The sequence below is a fragment of the Martes martes genome, assembly GCF_963455335.1.
Source record: "Martes martes genome assembly, chromosome: 18".
NCBI lineage: Eukaryota > Metazoa > Chordata > Mammalia > Carnivora > Mustelidae > Martes > Martes martes.
In genome coordinates this window covers 39,506,889-39,529,389 of record NC_137906.1, presented here as the reverse complement: position 1 = coordinate 39,529,389, position 22,501 = coordinate 39,506,889, and the positions used below count along the sequence as shown (strand labels likewise).

The 22,501-nt window shown below is 68.0% G+C and overlaps 2 protein-coding genes across 6 annotated transcripts in view; one reads left to right on the top strand and one right to left on the bottom strand.

Annotated features, from left to right (window-relative positions):
* The window catches only part of TSC2 (TSC complex subunit 2), a 33,057-nt gene extending 29,388 nt beyond the window's left edge, over positions 1-3,669 (top strand). For 3 of the 5 annotated variants that reach the window (XM_080830170.1, XM_080830169.1, XM_080830168.1), the window contains 7 exons: positions 122-208; positions 944-1,130; positions 1,422-1,561; positions 1,883-1,961; positions 2,033-2,124; positions 2,215-2,313; positions 2,467-3,666. In XM_080830170.1, the coding sequence (XP_080686296.1) occupies positions 122-208; positions 944-1,130; positions 1,422-1,561; positions 1,883-1,961; positions 2,033-2,124; positions 2,215-2,313; positions 2,467-2,637 (855 nt within the window). In that variant the 3' untranslated portion in view covers positions 2,638-3,666. Of the gene's footprint in view, positions 1-121; positions 209-943; positions 1,131-1,421; positions 1,562-1,882; positions 1,962-2,032; positions 2,125-2,214; positions 2,314-2,466 lie in introns of all 5 variants that reach the window. The other 2 variants (XM_080830166.1, XM_080830167.1) reach the window with 2 other exon arrangements.
* A 37-nt stretch (positions 3,670-3,706) lies between these two features.
* Positions 3,707-22,501, bottom strand: part of PKD1 (polycystin 1, transient receptor potential channel interacting) — a gene marked incomplete at its 5' end in the record, with an annotated part of 40,607 nt that continues 21,812 nt past the window's right edge. Inside the window, 34 exon segments of the mRNA XM_080830174.1 lie at positions 3,707-4,183; positions 4,279-4,584; positions 4,663-4,797; positions 4,887-5,177; positions 5,290-5,464; positions 5,689-5,814; positions 5,897-6,044; positions 6,222-6,334; positions 6,705-6,844; positions 7,216-7,410; positions 7,489-7,691; positions 7,775-7,893; positions 9,644-9,737; positions 9,848-10,032; positions 10,281-10,327; positions 10,330-10,346; positions 10,349-10,411; positions 10,414-10,546; positions 11,196-11,322; positions 11,424-11,634; positions 11,720-11,863; positions 11,935-12,105; positions 12,973-13,168; positions 13,249-13,501; positions 13,740-13,896; positions 14,228-14,848; positions 14,936-15,080; positions 15,762-15,914; positions 16,218-16,401; positions 16,488-16,701; positions 16,784-17,063; positions 17,174-17,317; positions 18,315-18,464; positions 18,618-22,234. Of these exon segments, the coding sequence (XP_080686300.1) occupies positions 3,716-4,183; positions 4,279-4,584; positions 4,663-4,797; positions 4,887-5,177; positions 5,290-5,464; positions 5,689-5,814; positions 5,897-6,044; positions 6,222-6,334; positions 6,705-6,844; positions 7,216-7,410; positions 7,489-7,691; positions 7,775-7,893; positions 9,644-9,737; positions 9,848-10,032; positions 10,281-10,327; positions 10,330-10,346; positions 10,349-10,411; positions 10,414-10,546; positions 11,196-11,322; positions 11,424-11,634; positions 11,720-11,863; positions 11,935-12,105; positions 12,973-13,168; positions 13,249-13,501; positions 13,740-13,896; positions 14,228-14,848; positions 14,936-15,080; positions 15,762-15,914; positions 16,218-16,401; positions 16,488-16,701; positions 16,784-17,063; positions 17,174-17,317; positions 18,315-18,464; positions 18,618-22,234 (9,725 nt within the window). The 3' untranslated portion in view covers positions 3,707-3,715.

The window sequence follows — 22,501 nt, the reverse complement described above, 5'->3', positions numbered from 1 at the left end:
TGGAGAGCCCTGCCTGCATGGGGATGCCGCGGGGCCGCGGGGCCGCGGGGCCGCGGGGCTGCGGGGCTGGCGGCAGGGGACGGCCTCCGCCCAAGGCTCAGGCAGGGCTCTGTGGCTCCAGTCCTTCGAGCGGTCAGTGCAGCTTCTCGACCAGATTCCGTCCTACGACACACACAAGATCGCCGTCCTGTATGTGGGAGAAGGCCAGGTGAGGCTCCCGGGTGCCAGGGTGCAGCTGTGTGGCCTTCCCACCTGGGGTGGGGGGTCAGGGCCTGGACCTCGTCTGTCACAGAGCTCGGTCACTGCACGAGCGGCCACGTGGCCCATGCTCGCAGAACCCTGGGCCAGATACTGCTCCAGTGCCGCGGACACGGCAGGAGTGACAGGTGAGCGTGGGAGCTCCTGGTGCCCAGGGGAGTGCCAAGCACTCCACGGCGGCGAAGGGGGCACGTGCGAGCAGGGCAGTGGTTGTGCCGGCCATCCAGGTGTGGGAAAGAGGAAGGGAGTGTCTGGTGCGGGAACGGCAGGTGCTGGTGGCTGGTGCCATGTCCCCTGTGCAGGGGACAGGAGGTGGGGCAGGAAAGTCAAGGGGAGGGCTCCGTGGGCCACTGGCGTGGACAGCCTCGTGGGCCGTCGGGAAGCTGCACTTTCCTTTCAAGAGAGGTGGCAGGGCAGGTATGAATGCTTCTGAGCAGAGGGTCTGAGGGGACTCGGCCTCAGCGTCCAGAGTGTCCCTCTGGCGTGTGGGACAGCTGGTGGAAAGCAGGTGCGGGTGGGCCTGCGAGGGCCAGGTCTGTGGACTGGGGCTGGGATTCTGAGTGCCAGGGTTGTGGCTGTGTTCAGAAGGTCCTATGGAACCAAGGACCAGATACATACGCAGGAGGGGGAGGCCGGGACACAGCCGTGGGGGGCGGGGTGCCACTGTGCTCCTCTCTGCCCGCAGAGCAACAGCGAGCTCGCCATCCTGTCCAACGAGCACGGCTCGTACAGGTACACAGAGTTCCTCACCGGCCTGGGCAAACTCATTGAGCTCAAGGACTGTCAGCCAGACAAGGTGTACCTGGGTGGCCTGGACGTGTGTGGGGAGGACGGCCAGTTCACCTACTGCTGGCACGATGACATCATGCAAGGTAGGCTCCCTCCCTGCCCCGCTGCCCGCTGTTGCTGTTGGCCGTCAAGGGCCTCGGCAGGGTTGGGGTGGGGAGCCGTGGCAGGGGCGTGTGGGCCTGCCTTTAGGTATCTGGGCATGGAGGCGGCAAGGGGGCTGGCAGCTCTGCTTCTAGAAGCTCTGCACTCGGGCAGAGGGGTGCAGTGCCGCCAGCCAGGTAGGCCCTGAGGGCCTCTGGGGAAGCCAAGAAGTGCCCCTGGAGAGCGGCGTGGGGGGGGGGCGCCCGCTCAGCTCCGCCGGGTCTGCCCTGCAGCGGTCTTCCACATTGCCACTCTGATGCCCACCAAGGATGTAGACAAGCACCGCTGTGACAAGAAGCGCCACCTGGGCAACGACTTCGTGTCCATCGTCTACAATGACTCGGGCGAGGATTTCAAGCTGGGTACCATCAGAGTGAGTGGGGGCGGGCCCAGGCACACGCCTCTCTGGGGGACATCCCAGCGGGGTCCTGTTGAGTGCAGGCGGTGGTCACGGGCAGGGTCAGCATGACAGCGGGGGCGCCAGCCTCCCGTGGGAGCCAGACGAGGCGGAGCTGAGGTTCTAAGAGGGGAGGCAGCTGTGCCCCGAGGTCCACTGGGCAGGGTGTGTGCAGTGGCTGGGGGCGAGCGGGGCACGGGCTGGCTCAGGTAGCAAGCCCCCCGCCCGCCAGAGCTGAGGAAAGACGTAGCAGACAGTGGTCCTCAGGGCTGGTGACCTCTACTGTCGTCCGGGCAGGGCCAGTTCAACTTTGTCCACGTGATCATCACCCCCCTGGACTACGAATGCAATCTGGTGTCCCTGCAGTGCAGGAAAGGTGAGCCCCGGGGTGCGGGCGGGGGGGCACTTGGGGCCCTGGGCCCTGGTGTGAGCTCCATTTCTCCCCAGACATGGAGGGTCTCGTGGACACCAGCGTGGCCAAGATCGTGTCTGACCGCAACCTGCCTTTTGTGGCCCGTCAGATGGCTCTGCACGCAAACGTGAGCTCAGGGGACGGCCCAGGGGGCAGGTTGGACGGGCCCACAGGTGCCCCCCCAAGAGGGCTCACCACTCCCCGCACCCCACCCCAGATGGCCTCACAGGTGCATCACAGCCGCTCCAACCCCACCGACATCTACCCTTCCAAGTGGATTGCCAGGCTCCGCCACATCAAGCGGCTCCGCCACCGGGTAAGGAACGCGGACCCCAGACCTCTGCGGCCACTGGGCAGGGGAAGGGGCCCCAGATGCCCTGCAGCCAGCCACCGGGGGGGGGGGGGGGGGGGCGGGGCGGGGCCAGACCCCTGCGGGGGAGCTTGCTGCGGACGCTCCCATCTCCTGCAGATCCGAGAGGAAGCCCAGTACTCCAGCCCCAGCCTGCCCCTGCTGCAGACGCACGCCCCGGGCCACGGCAAAGCCCCCGCTCCAGCGCCCGCCGAGCCCGTGCCGGCGTACGAGACGGGCCAGCGGAAGCGCCTCATCTCCGCGGTGGACGACTTCACGGAGTTCGTGTGAGGCCGCGCGTGGGGGGTGCGCGTGCGAAATAAAGCCGAGGCGCCGGCCGGCGGCCCACACGCAGATGCAGTCAGCCAGCTGGTTTATTTGACTTTGTCGGGTGGGGCCGGGACCAAGGGTGTAGCTTCGGCCATGCCCCGAGCCGTGGTCCAGGGCCACCGGGGCCACCCACACCACCACACACGTGCTCTTGCGCACACGGCCACGGCCTCACCTTCCCCGCCCCGGGAGCCGGCCCCCAGGGAGGGCTCTTTCCACCCGAGCGCCCTGTTCTTGTTCTCCGGCTCCTCCCCGAGACCCGGCGCCAGCAGGTCCGGGCCCTGCCTTCTTGCCGGCCTTTGGCACAGAACAAGGCCCCTGGGGAGGGACAGAACTGCCCACAAAGGGACTGGGCCTTTCTAACAAGCCTCCCATCCCCAGCTGGACCTGGCCTCCGGTCAGGCATCTGGGGAGGGAGGCCCGCTGCCCCTTAACGTGGGCGACGGTGGGCACCGGGCTGCTTCGGCCAGCGGGTCCCTTGGCCCGAGTGAAAAATAGAGCGACATACAAAAATATACACATTTCCACCCCATATAAATTACCGACGATAGACACACAGATGGCAGCGGACGGGGAGTGCACTCGGCAGGGGCACAGGAGAGGTAATAACTTAGTGGGGACGGCCACGGGAGGTGCAGGTTCCCTCCCCGAAGCCTGGATCCTTAGCAAAGGGGAGATGTCTGCCCAGGAGGCGGGGCCGGGCACAGCCCGCTGTACCTGAGGACTCCGGTAATAAATTAGCATCTCAGAGGCTGGGCACTCGGCCCAATACTGCTGTGTCCTCCCACGGGGAGCCGGGGAGGGGACCCTGGGTCCTGGCTGCCCACACGGCCTCTTTAAAGTGCTGAGACCCCCAGGGAGGAGACAGCGGCTCCCTCCTCCCTGGGGGACCTTCGTCAGTTCTTCTGCCAGGCCCGAGACCTTGAAGGTGGCAGAAGTTAATACTGAGCGGTGTCTGCTCCGGCTCCCTTCCAGAAGCCGGAGCGAAGCCACAGGCCCACCCCAGCCAGGACACGGGTGTGAGCCCAGGGCCCCGGGGTTAAGTGCTGCTGGGGTGGACCTTGTTCTTGGCCCACAGGGAAGCCCTCCCGGGGCCAGTAGCCAGGCCCATGCCTCGACTGGCCCGGGCCAGACGGCTGGGCAGGGCTGGCCGCGGGTCTGAGGAGCCGCTGCGCGGAGGAGAGGCTGGGGGACCGGTGCTCCCGCGGCCCCGCAGGTGCTGCAGCCTCTGCTCCAGCTGGTAGACGTCCTCTGTGGCCTGGTTGAGTCGGTCGAACTGGGTAAGGAGGGCCTCGAAGACGGCTTGGAGGCGTGAGGGCTCGGGCTCGCCCCGAGGCCCCAGCCGGCCCAGGGCCCCGCTCAGCGCGTCCAGCTGGCTGGAGGAGGTGGAGGGCCGGGAGGTGTCAGAGCCCCCGCTGTGGGGGGGCGCGTCCGGGGAAGCCTTGGAGCCCCCGGAGGAGCGGGAAGGCAGCGGCTCCATCCCCTCGAAGCGGACTTTGTGGCGGAACTGGGGGCGGCACAGGGGCTCGGTCGGTCCGGCTGCACCCTGGGCTCACCTGGGCCCAGGGTGCGTCCCTCTCCCCCCCACTGGGCCGTACCCACCTCCTTAACCTTGCTGAAGCCCAGCCAGAGGCGCAGCCTGCGCAAGAAGAGCTCGACCATCTCGTAGTCCTGCGGCTCCCAGGCCGGCCGGTAGAGCTCCCCGCGCAGAGCGTGGTACCGCCACCGCAGAAGAACTGCCCCCAGCCTCAGGGCCCCCCACAGCCGCAGGGCCCAGAGCCCCGTGCACAGCAGCGGGGAGAGGCGCCAGGATTCAGTAGGGCACAGGGCAGGACCCCCAGACCCAGGGCACAGCACCAGGAGGGCCCCCGCCGCGCTGCGAATGGAATCCACGCAGGAGGAGACCAGCTGCAGGGGGAGGGGAGGGGAGTGAGGGGCGGGTGCCGGGCCACGCCGCCCTCCCCCGCGGGTCTCACCATCACCTACCAGAACGGCCAGCTGGGTGTAGGCCGCCGCGAGCGCCACCAGGCCTAAGGCCGCGCCCGCGAGCTCAGGCAGGGCACGGCACAGCGTCTTGCCAAAAACCGACCACTGGCGCACGAAGCGCAGCTGCTGCGCGGCCTGCAGGCGAGGGGCGCCGGCGGATCAGAGGGGCATCGCCGGCTGAGCCCCGCCGGCGCCCGCACGCCCGCCGCCGGCCCGGGCCTCACCTTGACCAGGAGCAGGAAGAGCAGCGAGGCGGCCAGACCGCGGGCCGCCGCGCTCAGCTGCGCCACCTGCTCGAAGCTGGTGAAGCGGCGCGGGCGGCGGCGCAGGAAGCGGGTCCACTGGCGGTCGGCGGCACCCAGCTGTGCCAGGCGCACGAGCGCCGCGGCCGCCGTCAGGACCACCAGCAGCCACCGCGCCCAGGCCCCGGGCTGCACGGCGCGCGCACGCCCCACCCGGTGCCACAGGCGCGCCTCGGCCACGGAGAAGTACAGCGCGAACAGCAGCAGGCTCACCTGCGGGGGCGGAGCCAAGACTGGCTGGGGCGGGGCGAGGAGGGGCGGGGCCGGGCCGGGCCGACGCGGGGGGGCGGGGCGGGGCCGGCGCGGGGGCGGGGCCAGCACCTACCGAGGTGAGCAGCGGCAGCGAGAGGCCGGCGCTCAGGCGCTGCAGCGGGAAGGGCCGCACGCTGAGGGCGGTCACCGCGTGCCCGGCCGCAGGGAACTCGAGGCGCAGCGTGACGGCGGCGTGCAGCCCCACGGCCGGGCTGTAGCGCGTGAGCTCCACGAACACGGCGCGGCTCCTATGCAGCGGGAAGGGGGCGGGGTGAGAAGACCAGGAGACCCGGAGCCTTCGGGAAGGAAGGGGCCCGTGGGGCCGGGGAGGAGGTGGAGGTTGAGGGGCCGGTGAGGGTCAGCAACGGATGGGGAGCCGCAAAGGTGGCGGTGGGGGCCCGAGGGCCTGCGCGGGGTGCTGCGGGCCGGGGGTGAAGGGGGTGGGGGGCGGCGGGAGCTCAGCCAGCCCTGCCTGTTGTCGATCCAGTTGTGCAGCTGCAGGAAGCCCAGCTGCGCGCGGCTCTCTTCCAGGCTCAGCCCCAGCTCCTGCACGTAGCCTCCGCTGTCGTACACGGCGCAGTAGCCCCAGGACCAGACCCTGCTGGCGAGGAGGCAGTGTCAGGGCCAGCCCCCACCCCCCCCACCCCCGCAGGAGCCCCCGGAGCGCCCTCTGTGCTCACCCCAGCAGGTCTGGTGCAGAGTAGGCCCACGTCTCCGAGCCGTTGCGGGCAGCGCTGCCCCAGCCAACCCCATAGTCACCGGTGCTGAAGGAGCCAGAGGCTGCGAGGCACGTGGGCACCCCCGAGCCGGGAGGGTCCGGGCAGAGAGCTGCCGGGAACGAGCACCGTGAGACCAGGGGCTTACTGCGGACCGGCTGCCTGGGCTGGGCCGGACAGGAGCACCGCACACCCTCCCTGAGCCCACAAGGCGGAGGCTGTGGTCTCCCAGATGGAGAGCAGCGGGGAGCAGGTGAAGGGCTCAGCCAGGCCGCCGGAAGCCGCTCACCTTCGTGCAGCCGCACCTGCCGCAGCCGTGGGGGCCCCAGCTCGGGGCTGGACTGGTTCCCGTGGACGTAGGGGAGCAGCACATGGGACATCCACGGCCAGAACTCCTCAGACCTGCCCACAGAGACACAGTCCCACGCTCCACCCCACAGCTCCCTGCACCACAGGGCAGGCGGGTCAGAGGCCTGGAGCACGTGGCTCCCGCCGCCCCGGCCCAGACGACAGCAGGCTGCCAAGGCCACCCGGTGGGACAGGCGGAGCACGTGGAGTCCATCCCGGCCTCCTGGTGTTTGGTGCAGGTAAGTGTCATGGGACTATCCTGAGTCCTGTATCCAGTCTTGACAACCAGAATTGTGCCAAGACACTCGCCCCTGTCCCCCAGGGACTGGACTGGACCAAGGCCAGGGAAGATGGGGCCTGGTCGGCATCAGCGGCCCCCCGGCCAGGCCGACCCATCTGTGGGTGCACTTGGGGGTGTCCGTACCGGGTGATGGCCAGGAAGGCCCGGCTGCCCAGCTCCTGTTTGATGGCACTCTGCAAACGGTACGCGTGGCTGTGGCATGAGGCATCCCCGTGGTTGGCCAGCAGAGTCACCAGCAGGAACAGCATATACACCAGGAGGCTCTGGGGGCAAGGACGGCCCTGAGGTCAGCTGAGCCCACTCAGCCCCACCGTGACAAGAGCTGGCCAGCAAACTGCCCACGGCCGAGGTGCCTGGTGCCAAGAAGGCAGCACAGACAGCGGCCAGGGCCCCGCCAGCGGTGGGGGGCAGACGTGGTCTCGCCAGAGGCAGAGACCGCCCCAGGGCCCCTCAACACCAGGCAGGAGGAGGCAGTTGAGCTGGGCCAGAGAAGAGGCAGAGGGTCCCCAGGGCCTTCCGTGGGAAGCCAAGGGCAGGGGTGAGGTTCTCAACAACGGGAGAACCTATGGGGAGACACCGTGCTGGCCCGGCTGTCGGAGAGGAGAGCAGGTGCCGGCCCCGGGCCTGAGCTCACCCTCAGCATCCCGTGCAGCTTCTTGACCTTCCGGGCTTCCTCCTTCGCCAGGAAGAGCGCGAAGCCGTGGGGGGGCCTCACGCGGGGCACGCGCTCGCTCACGGGAGTCACCGCGGGGCACTCCACCAGGGTGTCCCCCTCATCGGGATGGAGCCGCTTGGCCACCAGCGAGAAGTACAGGGCTTCCAGCAGGACCTGCGTCGGGGGTGGGGGGCATCAGAGGGGCCCGCTGGCGCCAGAGGCTGGCCGCCGGGCCCCCCACACCCCACTTACCTTGATGGGCTCCCAGCCAAGGAAGGAGGCCAAGAAGCTAGAGCTGCTGGACAGGAGCCACAGCACACCCACACCAGGGGGGAAGCTGGCGCCCACCCAGCCCGAGACCCCCACGGCCACGGCCACCAAGAGCAGGCTGAGCCCATGGGCCAGGGGTGCACACCAGGCTGGCAGCAGCCGCCTCCGCAGACCGTCCGCCAGCCCTACGGGAGCAGACAGACAGGTGAGAGGCAGCCCACGGGCAGGGGCAGGTGGGGGGGGGCAGCTCGGGGACCCAAGAACACACCTGTGTGGGAGAGCTTTGCCGACTGGGGCTGCTCCCAAGTCAGACCTGGGCTGGGCAGCCCCCTCTCTCCCAGCCTGTGCAGCACCAGCGGCTCTGTCCTCTCCCCGGGGGCACCGGACCTGAAGCACAGGAGTGGGGGGCGCCTGCACTCACCTGTCGAGGCAGCAGGTGGCTCCGGCTCCTGAGCCTCTATGGGGGTGGGCAGCCGCCCCCCACGGGCAGTGGAGGCGGAAGGCGCTGCCCCACACCTGGGAGGACATGGTGCCAGGGTCGGAAACCCGCCAGCGACTCTGAAGAGGGGCCCCGACACCTGCCCGGCTCCTCGGGCTGCAAACCCGCATCAGCCTGTGTTCCTGGCTCCCCCTCACCTCCTACTTCCTCCACCAGGAGCTGCAGTCCTCACCCCACTGGTCCGCGACCTGGTCCGTGCTCACTGCACCGCCACGGCGGCGTCCGGCCCCGACCCCAAGCCCTGCCCCTGGCCTGCTCTTCCCGCCAGCACCCCGACCCAGCCTGAAACCTGCCAGCAGCCACTCCCCACCGCCCCCACCTTTGCTCTCCACCCCCCCCTTCCCCCCCCCCCCCCCCCCCGTGCTGATGCAGCTCTGTGAGCTAAGACAAGTGATTTTCGGCAACAGTGCACACCGCTCTGCAGAACAGCGCGCCCCTCCCGGCGCCCGGTGGACCTGGCTGGCTCCGGAGCGGCCCCGGCAGGGAAGAGGGAAGCAACGGGAAGCAGGAGGGTGACAGGCGCCTCCCGAGGGCAAGCGCGCACGCCCCCGCGGCTGCCGCAGAGCTGAGCCCTGACCGGATGCGGGACGGGACTGTGCGCCCCCTGCTGCCTGCAGCCCCTGCCCCGAGCCGCGCTCAGCGTGTCCGGCTTCGGGAGGCTTCTACAGAACAGAAGGCGCTACCGATTATGCAGTTGGGACGTCACTGCCAGGACAGCAAGCCAACGCCCGTGACCTGGAAACGGACTTTTCTGATTACAGAACTAGTGTGAGCTATTTGCAGGTAATATGAGTGAGCAGGGGTGCACGTTCCCATCTCGCGGGGACCAGCATAGCTCCTGCTCTCGCCAGTCCTTGCTCTGGACGTGCGTGTCCGACACGCGGATGTGGCGTCCCTTGGGACAGCGTCCTAGAGCAGGCGGGGCGTCAACGACACACACCCTCACCCGAAAGTCTCCGGTGCAGGAGAGCAGAGACCGCCTTCTGAGGACGGCATTCACGGACCCCCCTGCACCTGCTGATGCGCACCCGCCGGCGGGCCCGGGGGCAGGGGGGCGAGCACGGGGCGAGGGCTGGAGGTGTCGGCCCGCTCCTGTTAGAACTACCGCCCCAGGATTTCCCCATGTTAGAGACCTTTTGAATTGACTGGCAATTTCTTCATAAAAATGCAGTCATGCCACAGTTATCTGTTTTTGTAAAAGGACTCGAGACGCTTTCCCTTTTCCTCTGTGTTCTGGAACAGTTTACAACTCAGTAGTTTTGGGTTGCTTTAAAACTGAGGAGACTTCAAAGAAACAGGAAAATAGATATTACCGGAGAAACAGAAGCATACGGTAATTTCACACGAGTCATCCAGGCCAGAAACCGAGAAAGTCTATTAAAAACATAACCTCCCAATAGCTTTTACGAAAACAAACAAAACAACAAAAAGACTGTTTAGGAAACCGGCAGGGCCTGCTCCCCGCAGCCGGGCCACCCCGCGAGGTCCCTCCCCCGGGGAAGGGCGCAGAGCTCACAAACCGCCCGGCCCCGAGGGGGTTACACAGCACAGCACAAGGCCCGTCCCAGCGGCGAGGGAACAGGGCTTCTCGGCCTGGACTTCCCACTGTCCCCTAAGCCCCAGGAGCCAGGTACTCACAGGCCAGTGAGCAGATCCCTTTCAACCTGAGTGTCCTGGGTGGGGGCCAGGCTGCTGGCCCCTTCACCGAGGATCTGACGAATCAGGTCCTCATCTAGAGAGAGAAGCAGAACACGTCAGGGAGGGCGTGGGCCCCTCTGACCCCCAGCTCGGAGCCTCCTTGGGGAGAGTATGGGGATGCCACCCCTCCCGGCCCGTGCTCACCTGAGGCCGAGAAGTACTTGGCAGGTGAGGAGGGGCTGACCAGGGACAGACCGTCCTCCTCTGAGCCCAGCATGCGGCCCACGTGGCCCCGGGCCAGCCGCTGCAGGGTGCTGCCCACGATGGAGGGGTCATTCAGCAAGTCCGGCCAATGCAGCGTGCCCTCGCTGGACGGCCAGCATGCCAGGCTGCAGGTGACAGAGGTCAAACAAGGGGGCCCAAGGAACACGTGTACACACGCTCCCGAGTCCCATCACACACACACACAAGAGGCTTCTGAGCAACACAGCCGAGACAGCGTGTGGCCACACCTAGGGCCCGCGAACACCTGGCAAGGACACGCGATACGCCCACGGAGCCCCCACACCTGCCACGCGGCGCACACGGGGCGTGGCGGGCCTGCACCAAGGCTCATGTCGTCTCTGTGGAGCCCTACCTTTTAGAATCATCTGAGAAGTCACTTTTCATTTGTCCCGCAAAGGCCTATTTTGAGAAGCGCAGAGAACTCAGACTCTGGGCCGCCCAGAGGTGGCAGCACCCCCCGCCCCCACCCGGCCCAGGCAGGGCCCCCGGGGGCACACTCGCCTCCATGCGCAGCCCTGGGAAGCTGAGCAGGGAGCTGTCCAACACGGACGGGTCCAGGTAGCTGTCGATGTCCAGGACCGGCTGCCCGGTGGGGGTGGGGCTCTCGCCCCCGGCCACCTACCGGAAGAGGCAGGCGGTCAGCGGGACACAGCTCCGCCTCCTGAGCAGGGCTAGACTGGGGCTGTGCCAGAGAATGTTCTAGAATGAATGACGCACGCGTTCTGTGTCTGCACCATCCACCATGGTAGCTGCGAGCGCCCTGTTGCTACAGAGCCCGTGAATGTGGCTGGTCGCCCGCAGCCCCAGGCTGCTGCCGGCCACCGCACCGGACACCCAGCCTCCATCCCTGGCTGCGACCGCGGCTGCTCGCCCGGGACCTCCCTTGTCTTGTGAGGTGCCCGTGTGGCTCTGGCCGCGGGGGACGGGACGGGTCAGTTCACGAGGGCTGTGTGGCAGGGGAGCCGTCAGAGCAACCGGCTGGGCTTGTCCACGTGGGAGGTCTCGTCGCTGCCCCAGCCCCTCGCCAGACGGGTGCCCCGGTCTCCCACTTCCTCTGAGTCGGTCTGAGGCCTCGTCCTTTTGGGAATTTGTCCGTCTCCCCTCGGTCACGGGACCCCCACGCATCCCACCAGCTCCCGTGGCCTCGGCTCCGTTCGGGAGCCCGGCTCCTGCAGCGCTTCCGTCCTCGGGCCGCCTCGCCGGCCTCGCTGACTTTCCCTGCCGACAAGCCCACACGCCCCCGGGAGCGCCACGGTCCTCAGCCCACCTTGCTCCGGGACATCCGGAAGAGGAAGAGAATGACCAAGTAGACAGGGTAGACGACCACACTGGACACCAGACCCACGGCAACCGTGTCAGCGCTCAGCGGGATCAGAGCGGACACCGGCCCGGCGCTGCGGGCAGGAGAGAAGAGAGACCGCGGTTGGGACAGGCTGGAAGGGGCGCAGGGGTCAGGCAGGAGGGGTCACCCGGGTCCCCACAGCGCAGCACCCACCTGTGGGCAGGGTCTCCCACGACCCCGTACCACACGGCGTTGGCACCCAGGAAGAGGCAGACGAGGAGGACGCAGCAAGTGGCCCGCTGGACGCGCGTGAAGCGGCTGCGCGGCGGCCGGTCCCAGATGGACAACCAGATGTGCTTGCCGAAGAAGCCGCGCTGCAGCTCGGCCACCAGGAGGCGCCGGGACTGCCGCAGGGCCGCCTCACCTGGGGACAGGGCAGGGCGGGCTTCAGCGGGCCAGAGGCTTGGGGCCACCCCTCGGGCCACAGGGGCAGGGACGGGGGCCCTTACTTGCCGCCGGCACCTCCTTCTCCACGAGGCCGCCGTTGGCCTCGGTCTCCACCGACAGCCACTCGTTGACCAGGAAGAAGGTGCTGCGAGCCGTCTGCAGGTCCCTGACGATGACGTGCTGCAGGAACCAGGCGGGGCTGAGCCCTGCGGGGAGGCGCTGCGTCAGGCGGGGGGCGGGGCGTGCAGGCTGGGTGGCCGCAGGTGCCCCCACAGACCTTTGTTGTCGTGCCACACACGGATCTTGCACACACGGCCGAGGCTGTGCGGGGTGGCGATCTGGAACACGTCCAGGCTGTTGCGGCGGAAGGCTCTGTCCCCGTCTAGATGCCGGTGGCCGCTGCGGCCCTCCGCCCCGTACAGCATGATGCCCACGTGCGCCGTGGTGCCTGCGGGTGGGCGGACACGTAGGCCAGACGCGTGAGCCCGGCCACCGGCCTCTGCCGCAGCAGCTCCCTTGGCGGGCTAGACACGGCCCGACCGCGCAGCCTCCGCGGCTCAACCGAGGGACGACGGGAGGCCGCCGGGGCGGCGAGCTCTCCAGTCTGCGCCGGGAACGACCCACCCGCGCTCCAATCGGCAGCCCGTTCCCGCGCCCCCGCCGGCTCCCACAGACCACCCCACCGACGGGGCGCTGCCCGCTCGTCTCCCAGGGAGAAACACCCGTGACAGTTTATAAAACTCAGTCATCAAAAGGGCGAAAGCACAGAAAGGAAGTGAAAAGCGGCAGCACACGGAGCGGAATTCAGATCCAAAGTCAGTGGCACGTCCACACTGCCCGAGGCTCGCCGCGCACGTGCCAGCGCGAACACGGACAGCAGTTGGGAGGGAGGACAGGGCGCAGCCATCAAGGCCGGGACGACCAGGCGAGAATGGTCAGGGCAGGCGGGGACGCGCGGGGAGCCGCACAGCAAGACGCAGGCCAGGTTCCCCGCACGGCAAGGCCTGCAGTCGCATGGGCAGCTCCGTCCACACCACTTGGCGAGCTTTTCACCAAGAAACCAAACACTTTGGTTCCCAGCCGGTCTAACGGCAAGTCGCGCCGTCCCTGCTCACTACCAGTCCCGTCTCCCCAGCACTGGCTCGTGCCACCTGCACTGACCATCTGCTTGCTCACGCCGGGGGCCCCGCTCACTCAGCAGTAGGTAAACCCAGCCGCCCTTCGTCGTCTACTAAGGACAGTCACTGGGGGGTGCGGGGGCCCGAGAGAGTGAGCGAGGGAGGCCGGGGGCCCGGACAAGGCAGCCCCCCCTCACCTGAGCCTCGGCCCCAGCCAGTCTTGACCAGGATCTCGTACTTGAAGCGGCCCCCCTTCCCGCAGAAAGGGATGACACGGACCCGGCGGACGTCCAGCTGGTCCAGCTTCCGCAGGACCACGGCCATGACTGCGTAGGTTACCAGGCACACGGAACACGTCAGCAGAACGACGTAGTTCGTGCCCGAGGCCGGTTCCTGGGGAGACAGAGCCGTCAGGCCTGGAGGCACAGCCCAAGCCTCAGCTCCCCGGGATGCAGAAACATGATGCCACTCACCGGGAAGACGAAGTGGACGCGGCTGGGGGGCACGAAAAGGCTGGCACCGAAGGCAGTGAGGTGGCGGGTAAGGCAGACGGCCTGGCTGGGCGAAGTCTCCTCCAAGGGCACGAGCCCCTCCGTCCTCCACATCATCTCCTTCTCGCTGAAGTACTGGCACAGGGACGTGTAGAGGCCCACGGTCACTTCCAGCGCTGACCAGTGGAAGTGGCTGGTCAGGTTCAGGTGGTAAGTCCCGCCCGGGTCTCTGGTCCTGGGAGAAGTGGGGCGAGCGTCACACCCAGACCCCGCCCGGCCCCCGGCCCTGAGCGACAGCCATGTTCTGGCCCTGAGGCCTCTCGGCAGAGTCACCCTCACCATGTGTGGCCAGTCCTCCCGCTGCCATGCCTGTTCCCACCAGGAGCGCACATGACCTTGGCACACATTCGCCCTGCCCTTGGAGACCAGCCCCTCCCCACCAACGGGTCCTCGGTGGCGGGGCACGTGCTCACCCCGGGGCGATGAAGAAGGTATAGGGCCTGTGGTCGTCGCCCTCCAGCTGCTCCGGGCGGATCCTCCTGCTGGCCGAGCAGTTGTGCTCGTTGGGCCAGGACGCCGAGTGCAAGTACACGGCCAGGTAGGGCTCAGGCTCCTCGGGCAAGTAGTGCTCTAGAGGGACAAGCACAGGGTCGCAAGGACGCCCTGGGCCGTTCACGCACCCTGGGTGACCGCCGCAGGCGCTCCGGGGCCCTCCTTGGCCCTGGAGGCGAGAGGGCCAGAGAGCTCAGGGATGGCACCTGTCCCGCCCGTGTCCCCCACCACCCTCGGGCCAGGCCACCAACAGCCTGGGAAGCAGGAGGCAGACCACGGTAAAGGCCACAGAGTTGGGGGGGTCCACGAGAAACACCTGCTCACCTGAGGTACCTCCCCACCTCCCCCGAGCCCCGAGAGGCCGGGCCAGGCCTGCAGGCGGCGCCGCCGTGAGGGCCCCAGCACGCACCACTGAGCAGCGTGTAGGTGAGCTGCAGGTGTAGCCCAGCGGCAGGGTTGCTCTCCTCGGGGGTGACCACGACGCCGACCGAGGCCCGAGGTGGGACGACCGCGGAGCCAGCAGGGGCGCGGGGGCCCCGGGCGGCCCGGTCTGAGCTGTTGGGCACCTTCACGGTGATGGCGCGCTCCGAGGCCAGCTGCCCGATGGGGATGTGGGCCCCGGCCTGCGTCTGGAAGGCCATGGAGGCCACCTTGGTGGAGACGGTGTAGTTGCTGATGTAGCCAAAGGGGAAGGGGTTGGAGTCGACCAAGAACATGAGCTGCACCACGTCGCTGAGGTTGGACAGGGCTCCGCTGAAGGCCGTGGGGATGGAGAAGGGGCAGCCGGGGAGCGAGGCGTCGCCCTGACACAGGAGGCTCCGCGGGTCCGAGCGCTTGCCGCGGGCCGTGATCTCCTCGCCCGCCAGCGTCAGAGGCTCCTCGTCGAGGACGCGGGAGCGCATGACGATACACATGAGGGCTGATGACAGGTGATACGCCCTGGACGCCACCATGTGCGCCGGCGGCTCCATGCCCAGCTCCGGCGGCCGAGGGCCCTGCACATCCGCACTGGCCAGGTGGATGAGGTCGCCTGGGGGGCGGGAGAGGCGGGGGGGAGATGCTCGCGGGGAGAGGCGGGGGCAGGCGGGAGCACCGCGCAGCCCGGCCCAGCCCGCACCTGTGATGTTGAGGATGCTGTCGGCGATGCCCGTGGGCGTCCCAGTGCCCGCGGCCGTCTCGGCCTGCAGGATTCGCATCATGCCCTCGAGCTTGTGCAGTGTCTGCTTCAGGCAGGAACCACACACCGGCTCCCCGCTGGACACCTGCAGCGAGGCCGGCCCCTCCGCTCAGCTCCATCACGCCGGCCACGCTGCAGGGCGCCCACTCTGGCCCTGGCCTTCCCCGGAGCCCCTTCACGCTGCAGTGGAAACCCCCAAACGTGGGTTCTGCCCACACACCTGCTTGCTGAGAGCTCTCCTGGGGTTTCTCCCCACCCATGGATGAGGCCAGCGGAAGACCACTCTGCGTCCCACCCCATGCGTGTCACAGCCACGGGAGTCACATGTTACATGCCCCGCACCCCATGCGTGTCACGGCCACGGGAGTCATGTGTCACGGCCACGGGAGTCACGTGTTACGGCCACCCCCCACCTCCCTTGCAAGGTTCTCTGCTGAAGGCTCTGCCGCAACGTCCCACCCCTATCAGACCGAGCTCAGCCCTGCCCAGTCCAGTCCCCGAATCCTGGACACCACCAGTGGGTCGCTCTCGGAGCTGCAGAAGCCAGGTCCGCTGGGACCGCGGGCTGGAGCAGGACGGCACAAGAACGGCTTCTTCCATCCGCCCTCCCCACAGCGAGCCTGCTCCTTATGCCCCGGGGCCACCCCACACAGCCCCCGGAGGGCAAACTCCCCCGTGCCTGTCACACGAGAAGAGCTGAGGACTGGCACAGGACAGGGGGCACTGGCCAGGACGAGGGCTGCCGAGGGGCTTGAGCACACCCTACCGTGCACTGGGCCAGCGCCGCCGCGATCTGCTGGATGTCATCCACAGTGTTGACCCGCAGCGAGACCAAGGTCTCTGTGACGTTCTTGCGTATCTGGGCTTGCAGCTGCCGCCGGGCATCTAGCTCTGCTGCCGCGGCCAGGGTGTGCTCAGACTGTGGGCATCAAGCACAGGGAGCCGAGTGCGCAACGGGCGGCCCCAGCAGCAGTGAGGGCAGGCGCACGCCGTCTCAGCCACCACGAAACTGGGGGGGGGGGCAACTCAAGTCCTGTTTCTTTGGGAGCAAAAGGGGGCTTTCCCAGGGCTCCTCTGACAGGGGCTGGGCGTGGGGATAGGGGAACCCACGGGTGGGGAGAGGAGAGAACAGGTTGTTTTAAGGAAATGTGTCAGGGGACTGATCACTTGCAAAGCCGTAGGGCCTGCCGTGGCCCTACCCTCCCGCTGAGGGAGTCCTCACCCCTGCGCTGGCCTCGTTGAGCACGGTGATGACGGCCAGCGAGTACTCGATGACGTGCTGGGGGTCGGCCTGTCTCAGCAGCCGGGGCAGCATGCTCTCCGTGAGACCATGCAGCCAGGTCATGAGGTCGCCGGGGCCTCCTGGGAGATCGCCGGGAGGCTCTGGCAGGGTGATGACCAGAGACCTGTGTGCAGAGGTTCACCCCCAGTGAACAAGTGGCAGTCCCCGCTCCCACCTGCCCCGGCCTCCCGGCCCCCCGCCCCCGCTCACCTGTTGAGGGCGACCACAGCCGCGCCCAGCTGATCCTGCACGACCACGGCCAGGCCCACCTGGAAATGGGGCGCGAACCCAGGCGGCAGCACGGCACCGCAGGTGGGGAGGCTGCCCCTGTAGATGCAGAACTCCTCGCAGTGGCCCTGGCGGCAGCGCCGCAGCAGCAGGGCATACACCAGGGGCGCACTCCCGTCTTCCGCGTCCTGCCAGCCTGCGGGGTCCCTCGAAGTGTGAGCAGGGCGAGGCCCCACGTACCCACTGCGCCTCCCCCTCCCACCCGCAGCTGCGCTCACCTGTGCACTCGAAATGCACCTTGGTGGTGAGGGCGCGCACGCCGTCCAGCGGGAAGAGGCGGCAGGAGCCCCCGCGTGGGGGCCGGTTGGCAGCGAGGCGGATGGAGGCGCAGCCCTCCTCCTCACCCGAGCGGCCCAGCACCGTGAGGGTGAACGTGTAGCCCTCGCCGTCCCGCAGCACGCCGCGCCGCACCACCAGCCGCATGCCTGAGCTGCCGGTGGACGTGGTCGTCTCGTCCAGCACCAGCGTCTGGTTGCTGAAGGTGCGCGCCTCCCAGCGCTGCGGGGCACAGACCCGGGACCGAGGGGCTGAGCGACCGCGCCCCCACCCTCCCCAGGCCCCGCCCCACCCCAAGGCCTCGCCCCTTCCCTCCAGGCTCTTCGGCTCACCCCTCGCTTGGAGCCCGCGCTGCAGTTGTCACACCGGCCCTCCAGATACACGTAGGAGCTGCGGCTCACTGCGTACACCGCCTGCGCCTTGCAGGACACACACTCCAAGGACACGATGGGCACCCGGCCCCTGCGAATCAACACCTGGGGACAGGGTGGGATCACAAGGAAGCCATGAACCGAGCCAGTGCCTCTGCTCCTGGGGCCCAGACCCCTGAGTCTACCCAGCAAGTCGGGGCCGCAGGGGCACGGCGGCTCCTGGGGGAGCTGAGCCTCTGGCCGCTGCCTTGGCGCTGTTCTCCTAGTTGGGAAGGCTCCGCTGGGCCTGGCCAGCTCCTCACTAGCCTAAGGTCCAGCTTCCCAGGGCACTGTGGGCTCAGGCCACACCCAGTACATTCATATGGCTTTGTGCCTCCCAGTTTGGGGGATGGTGGTGAACACCCAAAAGAACGGAGTCCACACTGGGTTTATTTTCTGTAGCCTCCATGGCCCAGCATGCACACGAGGCCCTCAGGTGCTCACCCACGAACAGAACGGTCAGGCGAACGCCTCTGTGGGGAGGGGAAATGTGTGCTGACCGGCCCGAGGCCCCAGCTGCCCTGGGACAGGGCCCGCCTCAGCCAGTCCAGGTGAGGCCCTGCTCTAGGCTCCCACCTTGCCAGACAGCCCCTCAGGGCAGGCCAGCTGGAGAGCCCTGATGCTGAGGACAGAGAACGCTGTGCCAGGCACCAGCAAAGCCCAGCACACCTGCTCCCATCAGCACACCTCCCCCAAAGGCAGCAGGAGTGGCTGCCCCAGGGTCGCCCGCTCTGCAGCCCTGACCTACCTGGAGGGCCCAGGGGAGGGGGGCACTGAGTACACACACGCACAGGGGTGAGATCAGGCCCCTCCCATCCACAAAAGAGGACACTCATGCTCTGGGAAGGGGACCTCACGGCGCCTGGGGCCCCTCCGAGATCTGGAGCGCAGTGTTGAAACAGGATGTTTTGTTAAGCAGCACAACACAGGAAACCCTCCAAGAGCGTTTGGGGTTCCCTGGGGGCAGGTGGCCCTGTATGCTCAGCCCTCCCCAGCAGCTGGGTCCACCATGGGGGCCCGGGGTTCTGACTTGCTGGGCTAGGACCAGGCCAGCAGCACCCACCGTCTGGTTGGTGGCCTCCTCCTTCCGCCCCGCCTTCCACACGGTCAGGTTGAAGGTGTACTCCACGCCGGCCTGCAGGCGCTCCCGAGGGACGGTGACCACGCTGCTCCCCCGGGGCCCAAAGGTCAGGGCACACCCACCAGATTCACTCTGTAGCCACAGGGGAGGGGGCGTGAGACCCTGCATGGCTTCAAAGCAGAACCTGGTCCGGGGCGCAGCGAGAAGACCCCCCCCCCCCGGGCTCGGCTCAGGAGCAGAACGACTGAGGGGCGGTGACCGTCCATGGCCTGCAGGGCACCTGACCTGGGTCGAGGCCACACAGGCCCAGTGGAAGCTGAGTGGTGTCTGGTCACCATCTTCCAGGTTGGGATCGTAGGATTTGCTGCCGTCCAGCACCAGGTCCTGAGTGTCTGACCACACGCGGTATGAACCACCCTCAACAATGGGCATCAGGCGCTCGGGCACCACCGTCACGTTGGCTTGGATGCTCCGTGCCAGCGGTGTGTCCCCGAATGACACCATGAACACGAAGCAGTAGTGGCCCACAGGCAGGGCCAGCCTCGGCACCACCAGCTGGGGCCGGCTCACGTCCACGCTGGGCAGGGCCACGGGGGCCATGCGCGCAGGCCGCTGGCAGCTGGGGGCCCGGTACACCTGCCAGCGGTACTCGGTCTGGTAGGTGACACAGTCGCGCAAGTTGACGTGGGCCTCCAAGTAGTTGCGCTGGGAGCGCCGCATCAACACCTGCGGGGGCAGGGCCACCTCCACCTCGGGCTCCCTGCAAGCCAGCACGTGGACGGTGACCGTGGCCTGCGCCACAAAGAAGCTCACCAGGTTGGAGGCATTCACCTCCACGCGGTAGTCCCCAGGCCGCAGATAGGAGTGCTCGGCCCAGGGCTCCTCCGTGTCCTCCACCAGGGCCCCATCCCCGAAGTCCCAGCGATAGGCCACGCGCCGGGAACTGGGGCTCGTGGCAGCCTCGAACCGGGCAGAGCGGTTGGTAAAGCAGCGGCCACTGCGCAGCGCCACCTGCTGGATGGGGTCCTGGACCTCCGTGGTGAGCGTCAGGTTCACCCCACCCAGCTCGTTGAAGGCGCGCACGTGGATCTCCAGCAGCCCTGCAGCCACAGGGGTGTAGGTGACATCTCGGCCCGACAGGATGACCAGCGAGTCCCCCTGGACCTTTTGCAAGGAGAAGTACCACGCGTAGGCCACGCGGGACCCCCGCTGCACACGGGCGGTGAAGTTCTTCTCCGTGCCCGTGGGGATGCCCGGTTCGCAGCAGCCGGGCACCTGCAGCCCCCCCACGGCCTCCAGCACCAAGACACGCACCTGGGCCTGGGCCCGGCTCACGTGGTTCTCTGCCTGGACGCTCACCACATAGTCCCCGGCCCGGGGGAAGCTGCGGGAGAAGTGGGGCCCGGGCAGCGCCTCTGGGCCCGCCCCGCTGACCTGCACGAGGAATCGCACGGCGGAGCCGGCAGCCAGCACGGCCTGGAAGTGCACCCGCTGCCCGGGCTCCGCCACCTTGCTGCTGGCCCACAGCACCAGGCCCACGACGGGCTCCTCCACCGTGAGCTCATGGGTGGCCACGACCCAGCTGACTGCGTTGGAGGCATTAAGCCGAACGGAGAAGGTGCCAGCGTCACGGAAGACCACAGCGACGTGCTGACCGAGCCTGCTGCCGCCTGGAACCATCCAGCACCAGCTCACATTGGTGCCGGAGTCCAGCTGTCCCCAGAAGGGCACAGAGGAGCCAGCTGCCACAAAGCTGCGGTCTGGCTCGCCGGCCCTGATGCTGAGGCCTCTGACGGGCACCTGCACGGCCACCTCGAGGGTGGCATTGGCTGAGCCCAGCTGGTTCTCCGCCGTGACCGTGACCGGGTACAGGCCGGGGCTGGGGAAGGCGTGGGTGGTGGACGGCTCCAGGGTCTCCCAGCTCAGTCCTCCCTCCAGGAACCAAGTGTAGATGACGCCACTGCCCCCAGCCAGCTCAGCACAGAAGGTGACAGTGACGTTGACCGCGGCAGGGTTCGGGGAGGCGGCTGCAGCCAAGCTGCCCACGGGCTCCACGAAGTCCACGGTGCGATTGGCCGAGGCAATGCCCAGCATGTTGGCGGCCCGCAGCTGGACGTGGTAGGCACCGGCCTCGAGCACGGTGAGCGAGAAGGTCTTGCCGCTGCCGGCCAGGACTGGGCCGCCATCCCGTTGGGCAGCCCAGCTGTAGGAGATGTTGGTGCCGTCCCTGACCACGGCCTGCAGCTGCAGCGTGCGGTTGGTGGGGAAGCAGCAGCCACCGCCGCCCCCGGCCACCTGCAGCCCTTCAATGTGCCGCAGGACGTAGACGAAGATGCTGTCCTGGGCGGAGCCCACCTCGTTCTCGGCCGTGACAATGATGTTGAAGGTGCCCACCGAGCGGAAGGTGTAGGAGATGGTGGGGCCCCCGGGGATGGGCGTGCAGCGGTCGCAGAGCACCCAGGAGTAGCGCACGTCGCTGCCGGCCTCCAGGGACGTGCTGAAGCTCACGCTGGCGTTGAGGGGCACCACCGTGCGGCTGGCATTGACACCCAGGCCCCGCACGCGCTGCTGCACTGTGACATTCAGGCACGCTGCGCCATGGCTCACCTCGTTCCACGCGCGCACCCTGACGGTAAAGGGACCCGTGCTGTTGTAGGCGTGGGTGGCCATGGGGCCCTCGAGGCGCCCGCCGTCCCCCAGGTCCCACAGGTAAGTAGCAGGACGGCCGCGGCCCACGGCTGAAAACAGGTAGGGCTGCAGCAGCTCCAGCACGCCGGACCCGTTGACCCGGATGCCCGAGAGCTCCACGGGCTCCTGCACCTCCACGAGGGCAGAGTCGTTGGCCACCGAGATGTTGTTGGACACGGTGACCGTCACGAGGTAGGAACCGGAGTCCGTGTAGGTGAATGTGGCCTCGGGGCCGCCGACACGGGACGCGTCCTCGGTGCCGAAGTCCCAGGCGTAGCGGTAGAGGGACGGGGGCCAAGCCCGAGCCACCAGACGGGCCTCCTCCCCGAGCCGCACCAGCTGCCTCTCGGGCCACAGGGTCACGTTGCCCACCTCGGGCTCCACGCACACGCTGCTGAAGTAATGGGCCTTGTTCACCCGGCTCGACAGGACCAGCGCCAAGGGGAACGTCCCACTCCGCGTGAAATTGTGTGTCACTGTCGGGTCCCCCAAGACGGTCGTGTTGGAAGAGCCGTCCCCGAACGTCCAGTCGAAGACATAGTGCGCAGGGTCCCCGGTGACATGGGCCGTGAACTGGGCGTGGGGCTGTGCGGGGATGCAGGCCGCAGGCTCGATCCGCAGCACCTCCAGGACGAAGACGTGCACGGGCCGGCTCAGGGCCAGGTGGCCTGCGGGGCTGGACACGCCCACGGTCACTGTGCAGTTCTGGGCACGGAGGTACACGTGCTCCACTGTGGACTCGGGGCCCGTGAGCACCGTGCCGTCCCCCATGTCGAAAGTCCATGTGACGTTGTCCCCTGACTGCAGCGTGGCGCTGACCGTCGCAGGTGCGCCCTGCTCCACCGCCGGGCTCAGGCTCACACGCAACCCCCGGAGCTCCTCGAAGACGCGGAGGCCAAGGCCCGCCGCCACGCTGCTCACCGTGTTGTTGACCTCTAGACGGACGTGGTACACGCCCCTGGAGGCGTACGTGTGGTTGACCTCTGGCTGGGGCTGCGTCACAGCCGGGGAGCCATCCCCGAAGTCCCACGTGTACAGGATGCCCCCAGGCCAGGGCAGGGGGTGTGGGGAGAAGGTGACAGGCTGGCCAGCCACTGCGACATGGCTTCCCATGGCCACGGCCAGGGCCGGTAAGGCGGCTCGCACACTCACAGGCACTTGCTGCGTCAGGTTCTCGAAGGCATTGGACACCAGCAGGGTCAGGTTGTACTCACCTGGAGGAAAGGCCCGAGTAAGGACCAGGGCCACCGCCACCACCCGCGTGGCGAAGTCAGTACTAACCCCGTGTTGCTGCACACTGGGGCCCCTCGGGACGACAGAACAGGGCCCCGGGCCAAGCACAGACGGGGAACGCCCTTGGTTCCTGTGCTGGGGGTGCCCGCGAGGCATGCGCAGGGTACCAGCAACACGGGGCGGACACGGGGACGAGAGGAGGAGCAGATCTGTCCCAGGCAGCCCCGAGCCCCAGTGGGAGGCAGAGG